Source organism: Temnothorax curvispinosus, unplaced genomic scaffold (genome assembly GCF_003070985.1).
Source record: "Temnothorax curvispinosus isolate PA1 unplaced genomic scaffold, ASM307098v1 QBEX01001321.1, whole genome shotgun sequence".
In the NCBI taxonomy this organism is placed as follows: Eukaryota; Metazoa; Arthropoda; class Insecta; order Hymenoptera; family Formicidae; genus Temnothorax; species Temnothorax curvispinosus.
The window spans coordinates 3,510-22,795 of record NW_020211101.1 but is presented as its reverse complement, the minus strand read 5'-3'; the positions used below and the strand labels follow the sequence as shown (position 1 = coordinate 22,795).

The 19,286-nt window shown below is 37.0% G+C and overlaps 1 protein-coding gene across 1 annotated transcript; it reads right to left on the bottom strand.

Moving 5' to 3' along the window:
- Positions 1-5,489: 5,489 nt before the first annotated feature.
- LOC112462331 (neutral ceramidase-like) lies at positions 5,490-11,636 on the bottom strand. Its single transcript, XM_025028057.1, has 8 exons — positions 11,457-11,636; positions 11,178-11,372; positions 10,051-10,281; positions 9,649-9,744; positions 9,217-9,387; positions 6,358-6,473; positions 6,007-6,175; positions 5,490-5,781 (listed from the first exon to the last, which is right to left on the bottom strand). Exons 1-8 carry the CDS (start codon positions 11,634-11,636, stop codon positions 5,737-5,739), a joined length of 1,203 nt encoding a protein of 400 aa, XP_024883825.1. The 3' UTR covers positions 5,490-5,736.
- Between the last annotated feature and the right edge of the window lie 7,650 nt (positions 11,637-19,286).

Below are 19,286 nucleotides of genomic sequence, written 5' to 3'. Positions count from 1 at the left end.
TGAATGGCAGTGATGGTAAAAACCCCACTTTTTTTTTACAACCAAGTCTTCGAATCGTGTACCTCTGCGTCTCAAGTAACTACGTTCGATTTTCACATTTATTCGCAGCCGTAATGTTGTGCGAGTTTGCTATTTCGTCCCAACTCAGTCTAAATTATATTTATGTATTTATTCAGTGACTCGACGAGAGCGAAAGAGAAAGAGAAAAGAGGGCAATCTCCCTCCTGTTTGCCAATGTCGCCCTTAACGCCTTATCGCGCTATGCATTTATATCTCTATGATTTCATTTTGGAAGAAACAAAATTTATGCAAATGCATTCTACATCTTAGATTTTAAATTAAAAAAAAATACAATATTCTAGTTTTTATTACCATGCGTCTTGCATGTTTGAGGGGCAACTGTGTTTTTAAAAAAACTTTCATATTGCGATGGTATACTTCTTGATTGATGCAGATTGTCCAGAAATGTATTGACAATTTATCCGATACAATGGTAGAACCAAATACCAGAAATTCCTGGTATTTTAAATAATAAAAATAGTAATATCTCTTATAAAATAAAATTGCCTTATATCAATATAAGTCGTCTTAATTGACTTTTCTTGAAAATCTTGTAGTTTACAAACCAAACGCAATTAACGACGTTAAGTTCTGATACAGAGTTATTATATGATGAAAATTCTCCACTCCAATTTATTTCTTCTATTTTAGTATACGCTTTTAGATGTCTGTAAAACAGCAGCGCGAAAAAAGTCGTTATACGCAAAGAAAAAGTGCGAATGCAAAAATATCTGAAAATATTGTCTTTTCTGAAAATGCTCTCTATTGTTTTATCGTCCATTATCTTAATCAAAGTTGAATTAAGTAGTCAAATTTTTAGAAAACCGATATAAACACCGGTATAAACACAAATATGACAAGCAATTATCTGATGGCAATCACGAGCCATTGGCGAAGCAATACATAATCGCGTGTATTTCCGTTCCACGTGCCGCATGCGCTTTCGTACACGTGTCGCATGCGCCTCATTCATCTCGACATTACATAAGTCGAAACTGCATAAACTAGCTTCGAATCAAACCGCGCGCAAAAAGCGAAATCAATGTATAAAATATTAGTTGTACGAGCGAAATAAAGTTGTATCGGATTATTTTAATATTCCCAAGCGCTCTTCGTCGAACAATCGAAGCTAACTCAAAATCGTCCGCTCAAAATTAAGCGGAGCATTTGTGTTAGCGTGCAATTTACTTATCTATCAAATTAATTTGCGAGCAATAATCAGATTACTGAACGTCATTACGCGTTGAAATAGATTATCATCCTGCGAGTGCGAACTTGTTCCGATAATAGTGTCACCTAGCCTGGAATGATCTGTATTCGAGGTGCTATAACGTTATCGAAACAGGGTTGGAGTGCGATGTCGTTCGCCGCCACTCTCACAATTTGTGGCGACCTTGGAGAGAGCGTCGTGGACATCGTAAGGTCCGTAATGCAACATGACCACCCCTTTGCCAATCAGATAGCATTTGAAACCTCAGCCCCATGATTCTGTCAATTCACTGCGTTTTTCACTACGCTTCCTTTATCTTTATCTTTCCACTGTGATTCTGTGCCAGCAGCCAATTACCTTCTTCTTCTTCTCATTTATCAGCGATTCCTATATTTTAAAGTGTCAACTGTCCGTCTCAACTTTAACGTCTTCATAAAGACGTATAACCGAAATTATTACTTTTGTCAGATATCATTATGTCAGTATACCCTTGAGCCTGTTGAGGACAAAATCGAGTAATAGTGCACGGCATGCATGCGTTGTATGGATGAACAATTCTTGGGCTTTGAACTGTGCGTCAATTATTTGGACAAACTGTGAAGCTAATCCACATATTATCTCGTTTAATTAATGTATTTTAGCCATATAGCGTGCGGTCGACCGTCTTATCCCTTTGTTACATCCCATCTTGAGAGTGACATAGGGTCCATTCATTATCAGAACCCGTTACGTTACAAACGGATAGTGTTTAATGTTAAATGTCACGCCGCTGAATATAAATTAAACCTGGTAAAGAGAGACAAATCGAGTAAATCGAGTTTCGTAAGGAATTTTAATAATAAAAGTATTAATAAAATGAAAGACCTCGTATAAATCTGTATATTAAATGCAATGATAAAGTATAAAAGTATTCGTCTTTTACAAGCGACTCATTGAAACTGAAATTAAAGTCGTAGATGAAACGTTTTCGAAATCACGTCTTTCTCTCTCTGAAGCGCATAAAGAAAAATCATTTTCTCCAATAATAGACGATTATTTCGAATGCATTGCATTCCGCGGAACATGAACGCGATGAATAATAAACATATTTATTATATCTGGTTACGTAAGCAAGATTTGATCAAAATAATCATAATTATTTAAATTACTTTAATTTTTTAAAAAAGTTTCAGAAATGTTATTCTTCTGTACGATTACATCTCTGTATAAAAAAGATATTACATTAAAAAATATCGCGAACATATATTTTTCATTTTTATGCAAATCGATATAAAAGAATATTATATTTGGAATGTAGCACAAGAAGATACATTTATAGAATGCACCGATGCATTTGTACAATAGAGAATTATTTCGACGATATCGCATTTCACGCCTCCAACATTTGCGTGTAGGATTAGAATACCGGAGATTGCAAGAAAATTTCATTACTATTTCACTGCTTTGATATAATGTGAAACGTTTTGCTTTCTTCACATAGGCGTACAAATAAGAATTGGCCTACAAATTACTGTGTATAATTACGCGGAGTAGCAATGAATAATAAATAACACACAGTTGTAAATAATAAATTGTCGAGTATAGTCCCTCAAAAAGTTACACAAAATCATTAGCAAGTAAAGGAGACCGGGGCGAAATCATCACTATTTTTTTGGTGCCGATTTTTAACAACAAAACAAATAATTTTAGTAAAATGTGGTATACCGTTGTAAAGAGCGAACCGTTGGCTACAAAGTTTATAAGGACATTTTTGGTCTACGTCGCTTTGTTCAACTGGTATAGAGTGAAAACGACAAAGGTGCAAAAATTAAAATGTCAAAATTGCCGGGGCGGTCACTCCATTCTCGGGCTGAATTTTAAATTAAAATTCCGATCATGAAAAATGATAGGATACATTTCATTCATCATTTTTTAATAGAAAAATGGAAAAATTAATTAAAAACACGATGGAAAATAATTACAAGAAAAGCGCAAACACTTATGTGCCCTACACTCGCACGAAATGCACTGTTTCTCGTCAGTTCTATTCTGTCATCTCTGAGCACACGCAGCACATATTATCCAAGTCCTCGCCGGAATTTGACCACTGCAGCTTCTTTGACTTTGATTTTTGCCGGAAGCCTTCATGATATGGCTTGGTGACGACTTTGCCCCGGACACAGATTTTAAGTTTGATCGCTCATAAAATATTAGAAATTAACGAAAATAAAAAAATGTCACTGGATTCGTGTTCAGCATGCATTACTCTTTAGAATCCCTTATCTCAAGATTCAGAGAGAAAATAATATTTAAAATATTTAAAATTTTTGACGCGCAAAAAATTTTACTTTTGACCTCCGAAAACACGTTTGCCTTAATGAAAATCACAACATGGCATATAATCTCACTAAATTCCGTTGGTCACATGAGCACCATAAGTAGTGTTTACAATATTAATGGCGAGTTCACATAATATATACAGATTTCGAGATAATTGTAGTGACGACTCCGCCCCGGTTTCCCCTACATATCGTGACTGACCAATTGATACGGTATCCGTACTCTGTCCGATGAACTATAACTTTCCCAATTTGACATATTACATGTAAATCTGGTAGTCGTAATTAGAGACGGCACCGCGGATATGCTATTTGCAGCATCCAATTAATGCAGATTGGATTTAATTGTAAAAACTTCGTTGTATTCCAGTAATCGGCATGTCGATTATGCATTTCTTCTTTTTGAAGTTAGAGATATCGTTAGTTAAGAAAAGAATAATAAATATCTTATAATGTATAAATATCTTTTAAAATATAAATATCTTGGGAAAAATCCACAATCTGCGCTATCGATTACAGGATGTCGTCAGTCGCCGATGTGATATGATGAAGGGAATATGTAAAGCATGCGCTGATATGTAATACGAATATAATATATCTCAAAAGCTAGCAGTACCTACCGATACGAAATTTTCCCGGATTAATATGTAGAATTATGCCAGTAATATAACTCCACGCAACAGAATAATACAATATAATTGTAATGCATATACGATCGCATGTAAATTCCAGCATTTATGATTCTTCTCCATGAGACGAACATATTTTCTCATTAGCCTCCTTTATTGAAAACCTTGTATGATATTTATGTAATCTGATTATAATGTTTATAATAAACTTATGAAATTACTTTAAATAATAAAATTTATGGAAATAATACACTCGATTTTTTTTTAGGCTTGGAACATTTAGTTCTACGAGAACAAAAAAAACGAGGAAGAGAGAGATGTCATTTCTAAGTTTCTCATCTCTTTCTAAACGTCGTCTCTAAAAGATCTCACAAAGTACACGAGTAGTAATTTTTTAGGCAACTTTTAAATCTGTTGCTTCTACAATTTTTTCAGATATCTTAAATTTTTACAATCTTGTGCTTTACAAGACTTTTGTGCTATAAAATCTCGAGGAGCAAACTAAAATTTTATTTATTAAAATTAGTCACATGATGTAATATAACGATTTATTTGCCACAATCAATATTTTTTACAATAATAGGATTTATTGACCAAATTCGAAAACAATGCCGATAATGGAAATAATATTTTGTCTTATAAAAGAAGATCTCCTGCTCGGAAATTCAAGAAATTATAAAACTTTGTTAAAACGTATAAAGGCTCTCTTGAATAAATCAATACGTAAAAAAAGAATAAGTAATAAGAGCAGAGCCAAGCGCAGTAATTGGTGCGCAATATTTTATATTCTTAGTCAATACATAAATTAGCGGACGTTTCGATCCTTCTTTTTTTTAATCATCTTCAGCGCAATATTAAAGTTGCAAAGTCGTATTTTAAAGAAAATGTAATCCCCTACTTCTGTTTATACATTTTTTATTACTTTTTAAATCATTAATAAGTTTTCTAATCGGTAAATCTCATTAAAAGAAATAAATTTTCTTCATAAAATTTGGTAATATTTCTTTTTGTTGGCGAATAACAAAACAAAAATGAAAAATAAGCCAACTTCCAGGCTTTAAGTTTATCCTTTCAGATTGAATTCAAGCAGCAAAAAATGGCTTATTATATCAAGACATTCTCTACGTATTGTCAAAGTTTTTATAATTTTTTAATTTTCTGAATTGGGAACCCAATCCGTATAGTTAATCACATATGTAAATCAAATCTTGTAAACTATAATAAAAGGATCTTAACAATATCATGGAACACTATTAAACACGAAAGAATATATCTATTTGGAAAGAAGGAAAATATACGATTTATTTTATATACAAGCTTGACATAAACATACGTGATCTTTCAATTAGTCATTTCATTCATACACCATTCATTCATTTGCCATTGTTTAATCAAATAGAATATCTATTTACACGCACATCAATTTTACGACAAAATCAATTTAACTGTAAAGTAAGCGTAATAATTTCCTTGTCGACTAAGAAAGCACGCGAGGAAAGACAAGAGAGGCATCAAGTGGTTACCCATAATAACGTTGACGAATACTCAGTGCAGGAACTTTCATCTGTAATCATAGTAACGAATATAATTAGATTTAGCATACGATTACTTAGCGTAATGATCGATATAACAATGAGATTTGAGATATTTTCCTCGGTGTTTATTAAAAATACAGAACTGTAACTAATATGCAATGTATTTCGTTCTTTAATACGTCGGCTTTAACTCATATACATATACGTAATAGTAAATAAATGTATTTGTAGCATGTGCTACAATCGAGATTTACCTGAAAATGATTGGTGACACCGTAGTAAGGATACACGCCACCAAGGACATAGCGATAATAACCATTATGTCTGATGCGATATTCGCCCGGTTTAACGCCCTGCGGGATTTTCCACGTAATGGTTACCTGACTCGACCCCAGTATCATAGAAGTTCGCCTCCATTGAAATCTAAAAGTGCACACATCCCATTGCGATTTATTACGCTATTAAAAGATAAAAATAGGATACGGCTAAAAGGAGGAGAATGGCGTTCCGTATTCCAAATTTCGTATTTGGTGCATCACTTGCATAATTAACGCCGAATATATATCCATGATGATTGCGCGATATTGAGATTTTGATACACGTACTTGGTCTCCCAATCAGCATCCGTGGCTACTGGTACCCAAACTTCGTCATCCTCTAATCGCTCCACGGTCAAAAATGTACCGTCAGTCATTAAATTGTTACGAGGATGACCGGCGACCTGAAACAGAAGAAATGAGCAGTTCCATTATATCGTAATTGTGCAAATCTTTCTTCCCCCCCCCCCCTTATCCATTATTATTGGACTTTAACTGTAATCGAACGCGCGCGGAGCGCTGTAGGTATCTATATCTATTCGAAGATAAACGAGAATCTGGCTGTTTACACCTGAAAATACGCTCTTCTTGAAACGGAATTGCAAACACGACGTGTTTTACATATTTACCGCAGCAGCTGATACCGGAAGCAACCGTTCGTGCGAGAAAAGTTTTTCCCGAGCGATCAATACGAGCCAAGAATGGAGAACGTTCTGAACCGGCCTCGCGTAAGTTATGGACTATGATTCATTTGTACCTGTGCTTTCACGATGCATCTCGCGCCTCCACCGCCGGAAATTATAGCCAGAAGGTAATTTATGATTACTTAATCCGTTCGCACCGCGTCACCGAAGGCAACCTATTTTCCGAGCGTTACGCGAGCGAGCGCGCGGGAAAACGTCGGTGCTGCTTTTTATTGCGTGACTCAATCGCGATAAAAACGCGGATCTGCCATGATTAACATCGAACGACGATTTCCGCCCATAAAAGATCGACGCGGCGATCATTTCTCGCCTTCATTTACTGAATCAACGAAAGTGACACTGCGTATCAGATAAATTCCTTGAAAAAAACCGCACATTAAAAATAAAGTCAATTTTACATAATTTATTACATTTTAGATAAAGATGTATAATTAAATAACAATTAAATAGAGAAGGTGCCATCGTCGGTCGGGCTGGATCTTATTAAACTAATAGATAATAATTCACATTTCTGTGTGAATTTTGTGTACTTTTTCCAGTTCCATGTAACTATCTCTTTTTATTGGTGTTGAATAGAGAGAGATAGAAATTTTTCACTTTTCACGTTTCCGCTCTAGAAGAAAATTTATGTGATCGCTGCCCATCAGCACTGCGCACCGATTATACTGTTCAACAAAAAATTACTCTCTTTCGAGCACAAGAACGAGATTAATCGTTTCCCGTAATTTTTTAAACGCCGAATACGAGTTCGTTTATCAAAGTATTCTAGCTCACACTTTTGAGAAATGTGCAATTGAAGGTTGCAAAAAAGGGTTATTTTTCAGTGTATTTTGGCACGTTATAACCACGATATGATGTGACGTGGAAGAAGTTTTATTGCAATCAAAATTAAGTATGTTGTTAAGACTTTCAATCTTTAAAAGGAATTTGTTGTGATATTCTCGTTTCTGTAGATTTTTTTGTTGAACACTAGATACGTATTATTCGTATCCTGAAATACAGTTCTTCGTTTTGAAACAGTAAATTCATATACTTAAGTCAATAATCGATTTAATCGATAACTTTTAATACTAACAAGCATCTTTTTTAAATCGCTGTAAAGAATTTATAGCAAAAAATATTACCCAAGTCAGTTTTTGAAACTTAGACTTCCATCCAATCCGACGGGCATGTTTACTAATTAGACTATTGAGGCATATTTATCGCAATAATCGATAAATATTAAGAAAAACTTCTTATTTCTGCAGGTAACGTGAATAGACAATAATAAGTCGAACTGGACCCCGATGAATATCTCTCACGCAAATATGTATCAAATTAATTAATTTAGCAAATATGTTTGATAACCAATATTTATACGGAACGTAAAATCAATAACTTAATTAATAATACATGCCCTTTATAGTAATTACTGCGTCATCATTTATTGTTGATAATTAACCGACTAATTATATTTAACATTATACGCAATTCTGCAGGATTAATTTATGATCAGAATCTCATAAAACAATAATAGAATATTAAAATTATTTAACATATTCGTTTACATTATCTACTCATATGTTATATAAGCATTATAAACCATTGTAGCCTTCAAATAAAAGAAGAACAGAGGGGAGGAAAGGGGACGTAAACGAACCAAAAAATATGTGTAAGGCATTCTTTTGTTCGAATTTTCATGATGATGTCTTACGTCAAGTTCATAATATCGTGTCAGCAATAATTTCGTTTCCGCTACACGGAAAATTCCATTACAGGAATATTTATGAAAATTGCAATAAACAGTTAATTTCGCGTCCTTTCTCTTTAGTAGGTATATAGAAAAAGTAAATTTAACACGTGCGCAACACGATTAATTTTTCTGACAATATGTAACATTGACAACATGTAACAGATGAAAACTACACAATACACGGAATTTACTTGGAAAATCGATCGTGTGCCGTGACTAGGTTCCACGATTTAGTTTATATTGCTGCAAATTCACAAAGTTTCCTGTCGTCGCAGCAGGCGGCCTTGGCTAATGGCGTTAGTCCGTCCGACTCGCAATGTGTTATGCCGCATTAAAGGTTCATTATTGCGGTGTTTACATCAGATAATCGATGTGCACGCGTCGTATAGTAATCGGACCATTTCGTAGCGTATCCACCGTTCAATGGTTCGCAAAGCGAGCAGGCACCGCTATATGTATGTAAAATGGAATTACATGTGTTTTGCGCAAACTGCTTGTGACCCCTCTCCCCCGACCTACCCGAATTCAATTACGTTGCATTTCGCGTAATATCCCTGTGTGACGCTGATACAGTTTGCAACCGCGCCGATTGCTCTATTATTCGCAAACGGATAACGATTTTACGCGGGAAAAAATTCTTTAAAGCATTTTCTCGGAATGAACTTAAATGTCATAAAGCATAGACAGAGATACCACAAGGGAGATACTTACAAAGATCGCCGTAACCGTGTCACCAGGCGACGCGACTTTTGGCGGCTGTTGGATAACATCCCCGAAGTTACGTCCCCATCGCGGCGTATCATACAGCACGGGAGGTACAAGACTGATCAAGTTACTGTGAAGCAACTCCGGAGCAAGTGGTCCTGGTGGAACGGGTTTATTCTGCAATAATGGATAAAATAACACACATAGCATACGTCCTCGATATAAATTCCGTCACATTAAGTGCAATTCTGCGATGACGTAAAAGATAAATAATGTATAACTTCTGCGAAAATTATAACCGATTATACTAAGCGGAGAAATATTTTCACTGTGAGATTGATCGCATCTTGAGGTAGGCGAAGAAAGACCTTCTCGATTCCGAATTGATAATATTTCTGCATATTTTGCATAGCGAACGTTTATGTTTTATTTTCTCACTTGAACAGCCGCTTGTACCAGCTCCTGGTATTGCTTCAAGTATATCGTGAGTGTATGCGGGCCATAAATCGTCGATGCGCCTTCGTATCTCTGTATCTGAAAATTAATAATTCAGCGACTATTATGCATTATATATCGAAATGCGTGTGAAAGAAATGAACCCGGAGGGTGAAGAGAATCGCCAGATCAAGTTTATTTGAACAATTTTCAATGCTATTTAATCTCAATTATCAAAAAAATTATCAGACCGACTTGTATGAGAAATTTTGTTAACAGCTTATTTTATAATATGCTGTAAATCGCGCCGTAACTAATTCGACACGTTTCGCGTGGCAGTCTTCAAAGTGGTCCGGATCCTCGAGTGAATGCTTGTGTTTGGCAATATAGGAATGAACAGTTTACTTGATACTCCTCGGGCGTCGTTACGTAATCGCTGTAAGTATTGCAGAGCCCTGCGACTATTACGGACGTTTCGTCGACGGATACATCGTTCATGACTTTCTTGATAGCCTCTCGCAATCTTCTTCCGGACATTGTCGTGAATTCACCGGGCACACCGGCGATGACAACGTTCCCGATTACGGCGACCTGTGTCGAGACAATTTTCGGCTGCCATTGATAGGGGAGTTTCATCTGGAAATTGTGAATCACCGTACGACGATTCAGTGCACCGCAGACGTAACAATATTAAAGCGTTCAATTAAGGTAAATGTACCTACACAGAGAGAATTTTCTCTTAGATTTTACCCTGAAAATCATCAGGTAGTTGTAGGAAAACATATACTACGAAGAATTTTATGCGAGCTATTCTGATTAATATCTACCATAATAAAAAATATTAATACCTATTTTATTCAAATATAAAATACGTTTGATTAATTTTACTAAAATATATCTAGAAAATTTCAATAATTTTTCAAAAATTACCAATCTGCTTGGTAATTTTTATTACCAAGTTGTTCGTAAAATATCTTGTGTATTTCAAAAATTCCTTGGTTGCCAAGTTGTCCCAAGTTTGTAGCAAAATTTAACGAAAAATATTCTCCGTGTACCAATGCCTGAACCACGTACCTATGTCTGGACATTTTTATCATTTCAGTCCTTAAATAAGTTATAACGCAAATTAAAATCAAAGATAAAAATATAATATGAGAAAAATATTTTTATTTTTGATTTTAATTCGCGTTATACTTATTTAAGAAAAAATGATAAAAGTGTCCAGACATAGGTTTTACGTGTCCAGGCATTGGAACATTTACCTTACACCGCGCTGCGTAGGACTGACATTTCCATTCTCATTCCATACAAATCGCGACTCATTAATTATCTAAACGCGATAATTTACATTGAATCTTATTTCTTCGTACGTAGTATCTATGGGAAAAATCTAATGTTTATCTATCGCACAATGAAATACTATTAATCGCGCATCTTAATTGCATTCTAATGACAAAATTAAATAAATTGTACAATGTTATATATATAGATTCAAGATCGCGCAGTAGAGTGCGTTTGAAAGGTAGACTCACTCGTCCGGTGGCCAGTAAAATAGGTTTCGGGCTCTGGCAACGAATATCGTTTTCCGTGGGGGCGGCCAAAAAGTTTCGTACGGCGTTCCAAAAGGGATTCGAAGTCGTTGTTCCTTGCTCGAAGGCGAATGAGCCAGGTCCGTCGGTTGTACCAGCTGCGAAGCTATAACCCATCGCAGGTACGCAGCCGTGCACCTGTGAAAGAAGACCGAATAAATTCTTCCTTTGTCGAGAATTTGCTCTCATTGTCAGAATTACTAGATGACAAGGAGGATTTACCTCCTCAAATATACGCGTTGTCTCATTGTAGAATTCCGCGGACTGTTCCGGCATGTTGACATATTGATGAACCGCTCGCACTGGTCCAATCACTTCCACCGTATTGTCACTTTTCCATAATCTCTGCGAAACAAAGGAAATTTCGTATGAACAAGATATCGCGCGGTAAAATACAAACATTATTGTGTACACATTTAAAAAAATTTTGATTCTACAAGCCACTTGTATGATTTATATACTATGGGAGTAAAAGGCTCTCCTTCATCCTACACGCATTTTCGCGATTACGTGGAACGTATGAAGGCAAAAATTTGATGATGATTGATTGTGAAGAAGATAGATAAGCATAGTGCATGCTTCATCTTGGTTATAAAAATTTTCCTCAATGATCTTAGATTTTCTCATATGAGAAAACTGATGACGGAGAAGTATGCGAAGGTTTCGCGTATGAATCGATAATGTACTGGTAAACTGATAGAGTTAAAAGCGATGAAGATTGTTGTCGGAGTAAAGTTAATATACGGATGTGATCACCATATGAGAGTTAATCTAGTATCAATCACGATCATGGTTATTAGATTCCTTTCGTAGAAATATGAAAGTGAAACGTTGCACAATCCGCAAAAGAAACTATAAATGATTATGCCGATCTGCGCAATTGTACAACTTGAATATCTTCTTCCATGTTATCTATAATATACAAAATGAATATTGCATTATTCCGGAAGTACGAGAAATACAATATATTATCGTTATTAAATTACGGCAATTAAATTAGCGTTTTAGTACTGTATAAATCATCATTGGCAGATAAAACGCGATGTATCTGCAATTAGTTTATTTATAGTGACCTAATTAAGCCTTTTAACGTTTTGCTTTGATCTCTTATTTATATATATGGAAAACACATGAAACCCAAAATTGGAGCTCGATTTTGGATGAAGCTGTTGCAGATTAAATTTCACGAATAACATGTGTATGAATGATAGAGCGATGGAAAATATAACGCAAATGTATATTTTAATTAAAATACCAGGTAAACATTATTTATCCGCAGGTACTCTCTTCATTTGGTCATTACAATCTCGTCATTTAGTCGTTACAATTAGAAAAGACAACAGATATTACAAAAACAAGGCAGACACAGCCTTTAACAATTATTATTTAATACATTATTTAACATTTATTATACTTCATCGTCTCTGTTGAAGTATAAATATCTATTTAAAAACAATACGGTGGGGAATATGGAAAAACGCAGCGTCAGATACTTAACGAAATTTCAATAATACGATATAATTATTGCAATAATAAATAAAATTATTTTATATTTTCTAGTAAAAATTATATATTGTTGCATTTTAAAATTACACGTCTTGCGAGAGGAAAAAATAATAATCGGCGAAACTGTCAAGAAAAGATTTTCGCCTTTTTGATCGAAGAATCCTAAAATCGGCTTACGTAAATCGACTCCATGTGAGAAGATAGTAGAAACTAAACTGAAACCACGTATACGCATATGTATGGCGGAAGTTGGAGGATATTTCGAAAAGTGGAAAAACACAGGCTCGCATTTCCATGATGCCCTGATATATCGCGCGTGGAGGCGAGGAATTCACGCGAGCGAGCGAGCACGCACGCAGGCAGGCAGGCAGGCAGGCAGGCACGCATGAAATGCATCCGTTGTATAGCGTTTGGCCAGTATATAGCACCTTCTACGGCTATAGAAATCGTTTCTCGCTCTCCTTTGTGATGCTAATACCTCTTCACGAAACTGACGACGGCTTCGCAGTTCGCCGGTCGTGCCCCCCTTCGGTCATGCTTAAGGAACATGCGAATATATGTTAATTATCGCGGCAGCGAGGCGCTCGCCCGCGCGTCCCTGGCTTCTGTATTACGAACGGCGAAAGCACGCTGAAACGCCCGCTCTGTTCGGTCCGAGCACGGACTCCCTGGATATACCAGGCATGAATACCTCTGAATACGCTTTACCTGCTTTGATATATGGCATCCTGATTGCCCGCTTTTCCCCGGTACACGATGGCTGCGACGTTAATAATTCGTTCCTGTAACGCTTTGCCGCCGCGTACATGATGTAATTCTCTCATTCCCGTGTTCTGAGCTTTAATCGTGATCGCTATGCTCTTTTACATTCTTTCGGTGTAATGCCCCGCCACGCAAATATTCGCATCAGCGAGATTCGAGTCGGCATGCTTGCGGATTTAATCCGCACTCTTTGACTTAAATGATTTCATCTTTCGCGCGATTTGTTTAAGATGAAACGCACATTTTTCGCGGTTACATACGCTCTACGTGGCGTTTCTCTTTCAAAACCTACTAACACATAATTAGCTTCTTTCACAGGACGCGTTTATTTTTTCTACGGCTTATTGAGAGAGTTCCCGCGAGAGGCTGTGCATCTCGTGGAGTTACTGCTGCCGCTGCGTTTCGAAGATATTCGCGAAATTTGTGCTAAAGTTACAAATGGCCTTACCGAGAGAAAGTTTTTTCCACTTTTCCCGGCCTACCTTCACGTTAATATTCGGAAACGCGCAAATCGAGGACCATTTGTATTCGAGCACCGGCGAGTCATCCAGGTGTATAATACTACATATACGACAGTACGACAGATGTCTTTATACTACGCCCGCGGCGTCGCCGCGCCGCGTCCGCGTCGGAGGGAAAGTAAGTGGCGGAAGGTGCCATGCCGTTGCGTCTGCGAGGAGATGCGACGCGAGATATTTCGGTCGCGCGAGTATGAGCGAGGAAACGATGACGAATGATGTCCGAGTGGATTAGACACACGAGCGCTGCCCGAGCGCATACACACACTCTACGACGCGGCCAGACGCTGCGCGTAGCTTTCCCGCCTTCGGGCATCGCCTCTTCATTTTTATCTCGCCGCGGTACGGTGTCACGAGCAGCAGATTAATGTGACACGATGATACGTGTCCGGGACCGGCGAGGTAAAACGGCAACTACCCTCCCAACGCGCAACGGCCGCGGCTAGGGCAAACCGTCAGTATTGCATCATTAGCCGGCCGCGGTGCAGCGATGTAAATTCTTCAATGTAATGGCGCGCTTAATTAATTTTAATAATGCGCAAATGGTATATTGAACGCGGCGCGACAAAACGTGGCGAACCCCGGTTAGGGATCCAAGATAGCTGATCAATTACCGTAATGTCGAAGTTGGGTATCTTCATCTGCCTTTGCACAAATTGCTCGTCATTATCTTCTCGAATTCAGCAGCGAATATCGATTACGCTTCGGGATTCAATATTAATCGAACCGAATCCTCACGTGGGCGGGCAACCTTGTGCCAAGGCTTGCGAGAACAAGAACGCGGCGCGGGCGTGGGAATACGCCGACCCGGAAGATTCTATTGATCTTAATCAAACGGCTTTTCCTATTAGCATACGTCGATCGTATCCGTATCCGGTTGAGACAACTCCCGCCCTGGCAATCCCTACATCGATCGCGGCATTTTCGGTATTTAGAGCATTGTGGTCGCAATATACGATTTTCTCTCGAAAAACAAATGACAAATTTTTAAAAAGACAAAGATGAAATATATGTAATTAGTGCGTGATTAATCAACAATTAAATTAGCATTTATGTAATAATAAGTAGAACTTCAGAAGATATAAATTTTTTTTAATGACCTTATATGAAAGCTATCATATAATATATGAAACTTTATATATGTTTACGTGGTATATATTGTTTAACAAATCCATGTAAATTTAATGTGTGGCAGTATTTCCTCGCAATTTCGCCATATACTTATTTTAATAACTTTCAGATTTATTCAATTTTGGGGGGAGCGCGCTCGCGCGCTTTGGAACCTCGTGAAATAAAAGTAACGATACGTAATAAAATTGATGTCGAAAGAAAGAGGGTTACGTCAGCTGTACTGAATTAGACGTAACATTAGCTTACATATAGAAATTAAGCTACATCTGCCTCGTATCACTAAAGCGTTTTCGACGGAGAAATAATTACATTGATAAATATAAATTTTATGATATTAGTCTTTATATTACAAACTTAGACTCGGTTTTAAAAGATAAATCGATTAAAAGATAACTTTAAAAAATTATAAATATTTAACAAGTTAAGAGATAATGGGCTATGAGAGCCGACGCAAGATCAAATATGCGGAAAATTATATTTATCTTACAATTGAGTCTTAGTAAATACATTAAAACATTGAATTTCAAACGTTTCGGCCCTAAATCGGACCCTCTTCAGTGACTCATATAAAAAGTTAATGTACGCATCGACGCGGTATTGCAATGGGCTAAAAACAAGATCAAATATGCACGCATACAATAATATTGCAATCGGTTAACGCGAAACGCAAGCGCAGATATTATAATTCGCATTTTGAGGATGTCAGGTGCGCGTTCATATCTCTCTGCAAGTATATGTTACGGCGCGTATGTCCGGTAAGCACCCGCGCAGCAATTGACAGCGGGAATCAAAGAGGGAGAGACGAAAGCAGCAAACTGTGGCCCGAAAGAACTACCGAATGCAATAACCATTAGGACCATTATAAGAGATGGAAATTATGCATAACTTACTGCGTGCTACGTGAACCGCATTCAGACGTCTCTGAGATATTCCCTGTGTGGAGAACGATATGTGTTCGTTGGCATCTGAACCACGGATGTGAGTTCAGAGCGCACGCCGTGGTCTCAAGAGCACGCGAACGTATAATAATTAAAAACAAATATACATCGCCGAACACACGGTCGCAACAAGAGAATTCGTCGGATTTACTTAAACATTAGAACGACGCTTTATTTTATTTATTAGCGGGAGATATGGATATGATTCGCCTAGAAAATCAGTGTCTATTTGTAAATTGACACCGTTGTGTTGCAGACCGATGTGCAACATTTCAGAACCCAAGCGTCTGGTATAAAACGGTTCTTTGTCGAGGATTGCGGCACTCCCGAAATCAAACTTGTGATTGTGATCCATACAATGGATCTGCACTCCAGAATGTCCTCCCGGATTTACTCGCTTATGTTCCCTAATACGAGTTCCCAAAAATCTACCCGTCTGTCCCGTATAAGAAGCATCGCAGTCAGCGCAATTAATGCGATACACAACGTTGCTTTGAGAAGCATTATCGACAGTGTCCCTGTGTACTTTAATAAGGCCATTAAGTCGGTTAAAGCCGTAAAAACTCAATTTGTCCATAATACTAGCAAGATAAGTGAATTTTTCCGAGATATTTTTTACGTACGGAACAGACAGATAAGACCTGCCGCTTGGCTCTTCGTCGTCCAGAGGTCCCGAAAGATTTTTTAAAAAGAGATTTAAGCTTTTCCACAATCATCGCGAAAACGAAGTCCAATGGATAACCATTTCTCAAAAGTAAAAGAGTAATGGCCAGAGACAGATTTTTTTGTTGGAAGCTAGGATGGGATAGTCTGAAAGCCCTGTCAATTAATCCCATAGCAACCCCCCTCTTTTGGCTACTCGGATGGCTGGAAAAGAAGCCAAGATAAATATAATTTTCCGCATATTTGATCTTGCATCGGTTCTCATAGCCCATTATCTCTTAACTTGTTCTTACTCAGAGCCTATTATACATTTGTTTATAAATATTTAAATTAATTCTGATAAAATGCATATTGTTAATGCATATTATTAATAAAAAGTTACAGTAATTTACAGTTCGGGTATTTTTAAAATAGAAAAAGGAGCGACTCATATTCAATACAATAAATACACGAATGAAATTCAATCTTAATTTACGCTATATCTGATTTTATTTATTGATAATTTATTGATAATTTTAACGAATAACAACAGATAATAACGATAACAGTATCTACATTTACGTAAATAATTGTTTTAATAAAAAATATTTGAAATATAATATATTATTTAAGTATACGATTTTATAAATGTATACGTCGTTACGTACGCCAGTCGTTCTGTGTATGTAAGTCTAAAAATAAAAGCTTTATACCCAGCGATTTTCAGGACGTGCATAGTCAAGAAAATCGAGGGTAAATCGATATTATGCATATTAGCGACATTGGATAGTATCCTTTTGCTCTGACAACACGGTAATGTGCATCGCGTAAGGTGTTTCTGAGCACATATGCAAGTTTTGCACGTGCAAGCGCAGTTAAGAACACACATTAGAGTGTTGCGTAAATCGAATGCCTCAAAGAGCGCATTCAAATAGATCTGGCGCCACGTAATTAAGTTAACGAACCTTTCAAACAGATCCTTGGGAGTTTACGGAAGAAAGTTATAGTGACTGGTATTATAAAACTCGATTGTATAGGAGATAATTACGATATCATAAGTCTATCATAAGTTGCTGTTTATCAATAAATGCGTAACCAGCGAGCTCATATTGCATTCGAGGCTTTTGTTCATTGACGGGTACACGTTAATTCGTTAACAAAACAGCCAAAATTACTTAAATCCACTTTGAGTATCAAGAAAACAAAGCCGCTTAAAATAACACGCATTTTCTTCGTAAATATCACAACGTAGAGAATTTTTCCGCGCGAAAAGAACGATTTTGTTGAAGCTAAAAATTTAGCTAGATACAGATCTGAAAATAATTTTGTTGCACCATCAAAATAACTATAGTAGGTCGTTGAAGTATAATAATGTTGTAAAAAATTTTGACATTTTAGCAATCAGTTTGAGTGTTCTATATATAATGAATATATTATATCGCTATACACACACTCTTTTATTGATGTTGTGCAACGGTTTTGACACGATTTACAACAAAATAATTTAAAAAGAGTAACAGAGAGAGAGAGAGAGAGAGAGAGAGAGAGAGAGCAGCAAAGTATCAGGCATCAGGAAGTAACATTAATTATAACACTGACAGTCACAATTTAAATCTTTGTCTTGATAAGGTCATTCTTCGAGATTGGTCAATTGTATTTGTCTGAACAAATGCTGCAATCTGTTAGCCGTTTCTATAGTTTCCCCAATCTAAAACGTGCGCGGATTTAAAGTTTTAATTTAGTTTTCCACTCGATTAATGCAAACTCAGATCGCGGCTTAGCGTCCAATCGTATACGCAAAGTACTTTAAATACAATTCCGCTCTCAAAGAAGCGACGGGGGGGTTTTCCCGCGGCGCGGGTAACTTTGTAGAAGCACCATTACATTCCGCCGTATCCGCCTGGAGAAACAAAATCGCATATCTGCCTGGAGCAGCCAAGCAAGCGCACTTCGATCAAAACAACACAGCGACGCAAAGAAGAAACCATCTCCCGCGAGTGGCACGGAAAATGAGAGCGAGCGAACGATCATTGGAAGTACGTAAGAACTAACAATAAGAAATATAACGCGCCTTGCAAAAGATATAGCAACATTCAGGACAATCGACACTTATCGATAAAAGTTCCCCGGACTCGCGTATTATGCAAATAACTTTGATAATATACGAAGCTGACTTTAATTAACTAAATTGAAATGCGATAGCTTCTGAATCCCGTATATTGAATTTCCCGCATAATCCATGGTCTTATAGCTCATATAATGATCACCGCGCGTTCCTAATTACTTGTCCAGCCGAACTCTCGTGTATTCAAATACCGATTTATAATAAAACTTGATTAAAATAAAGGATTGTGTGCATTGCGTTCAATAAATTGCGAAATTTGTATCCGCGTATAAATGCCGTATCTAGTTAGCTGTCAATCTGGCTGGACTCTAGGCAAATTGCAACTTTGTTTATTACGTGATTGTATTTCCGCGATGGATGGCGATATCGTTCGCGAAGAAGACAACCGACAAGCCTCGCGGCGATCGAACGGAGGCTCTCTACACACACG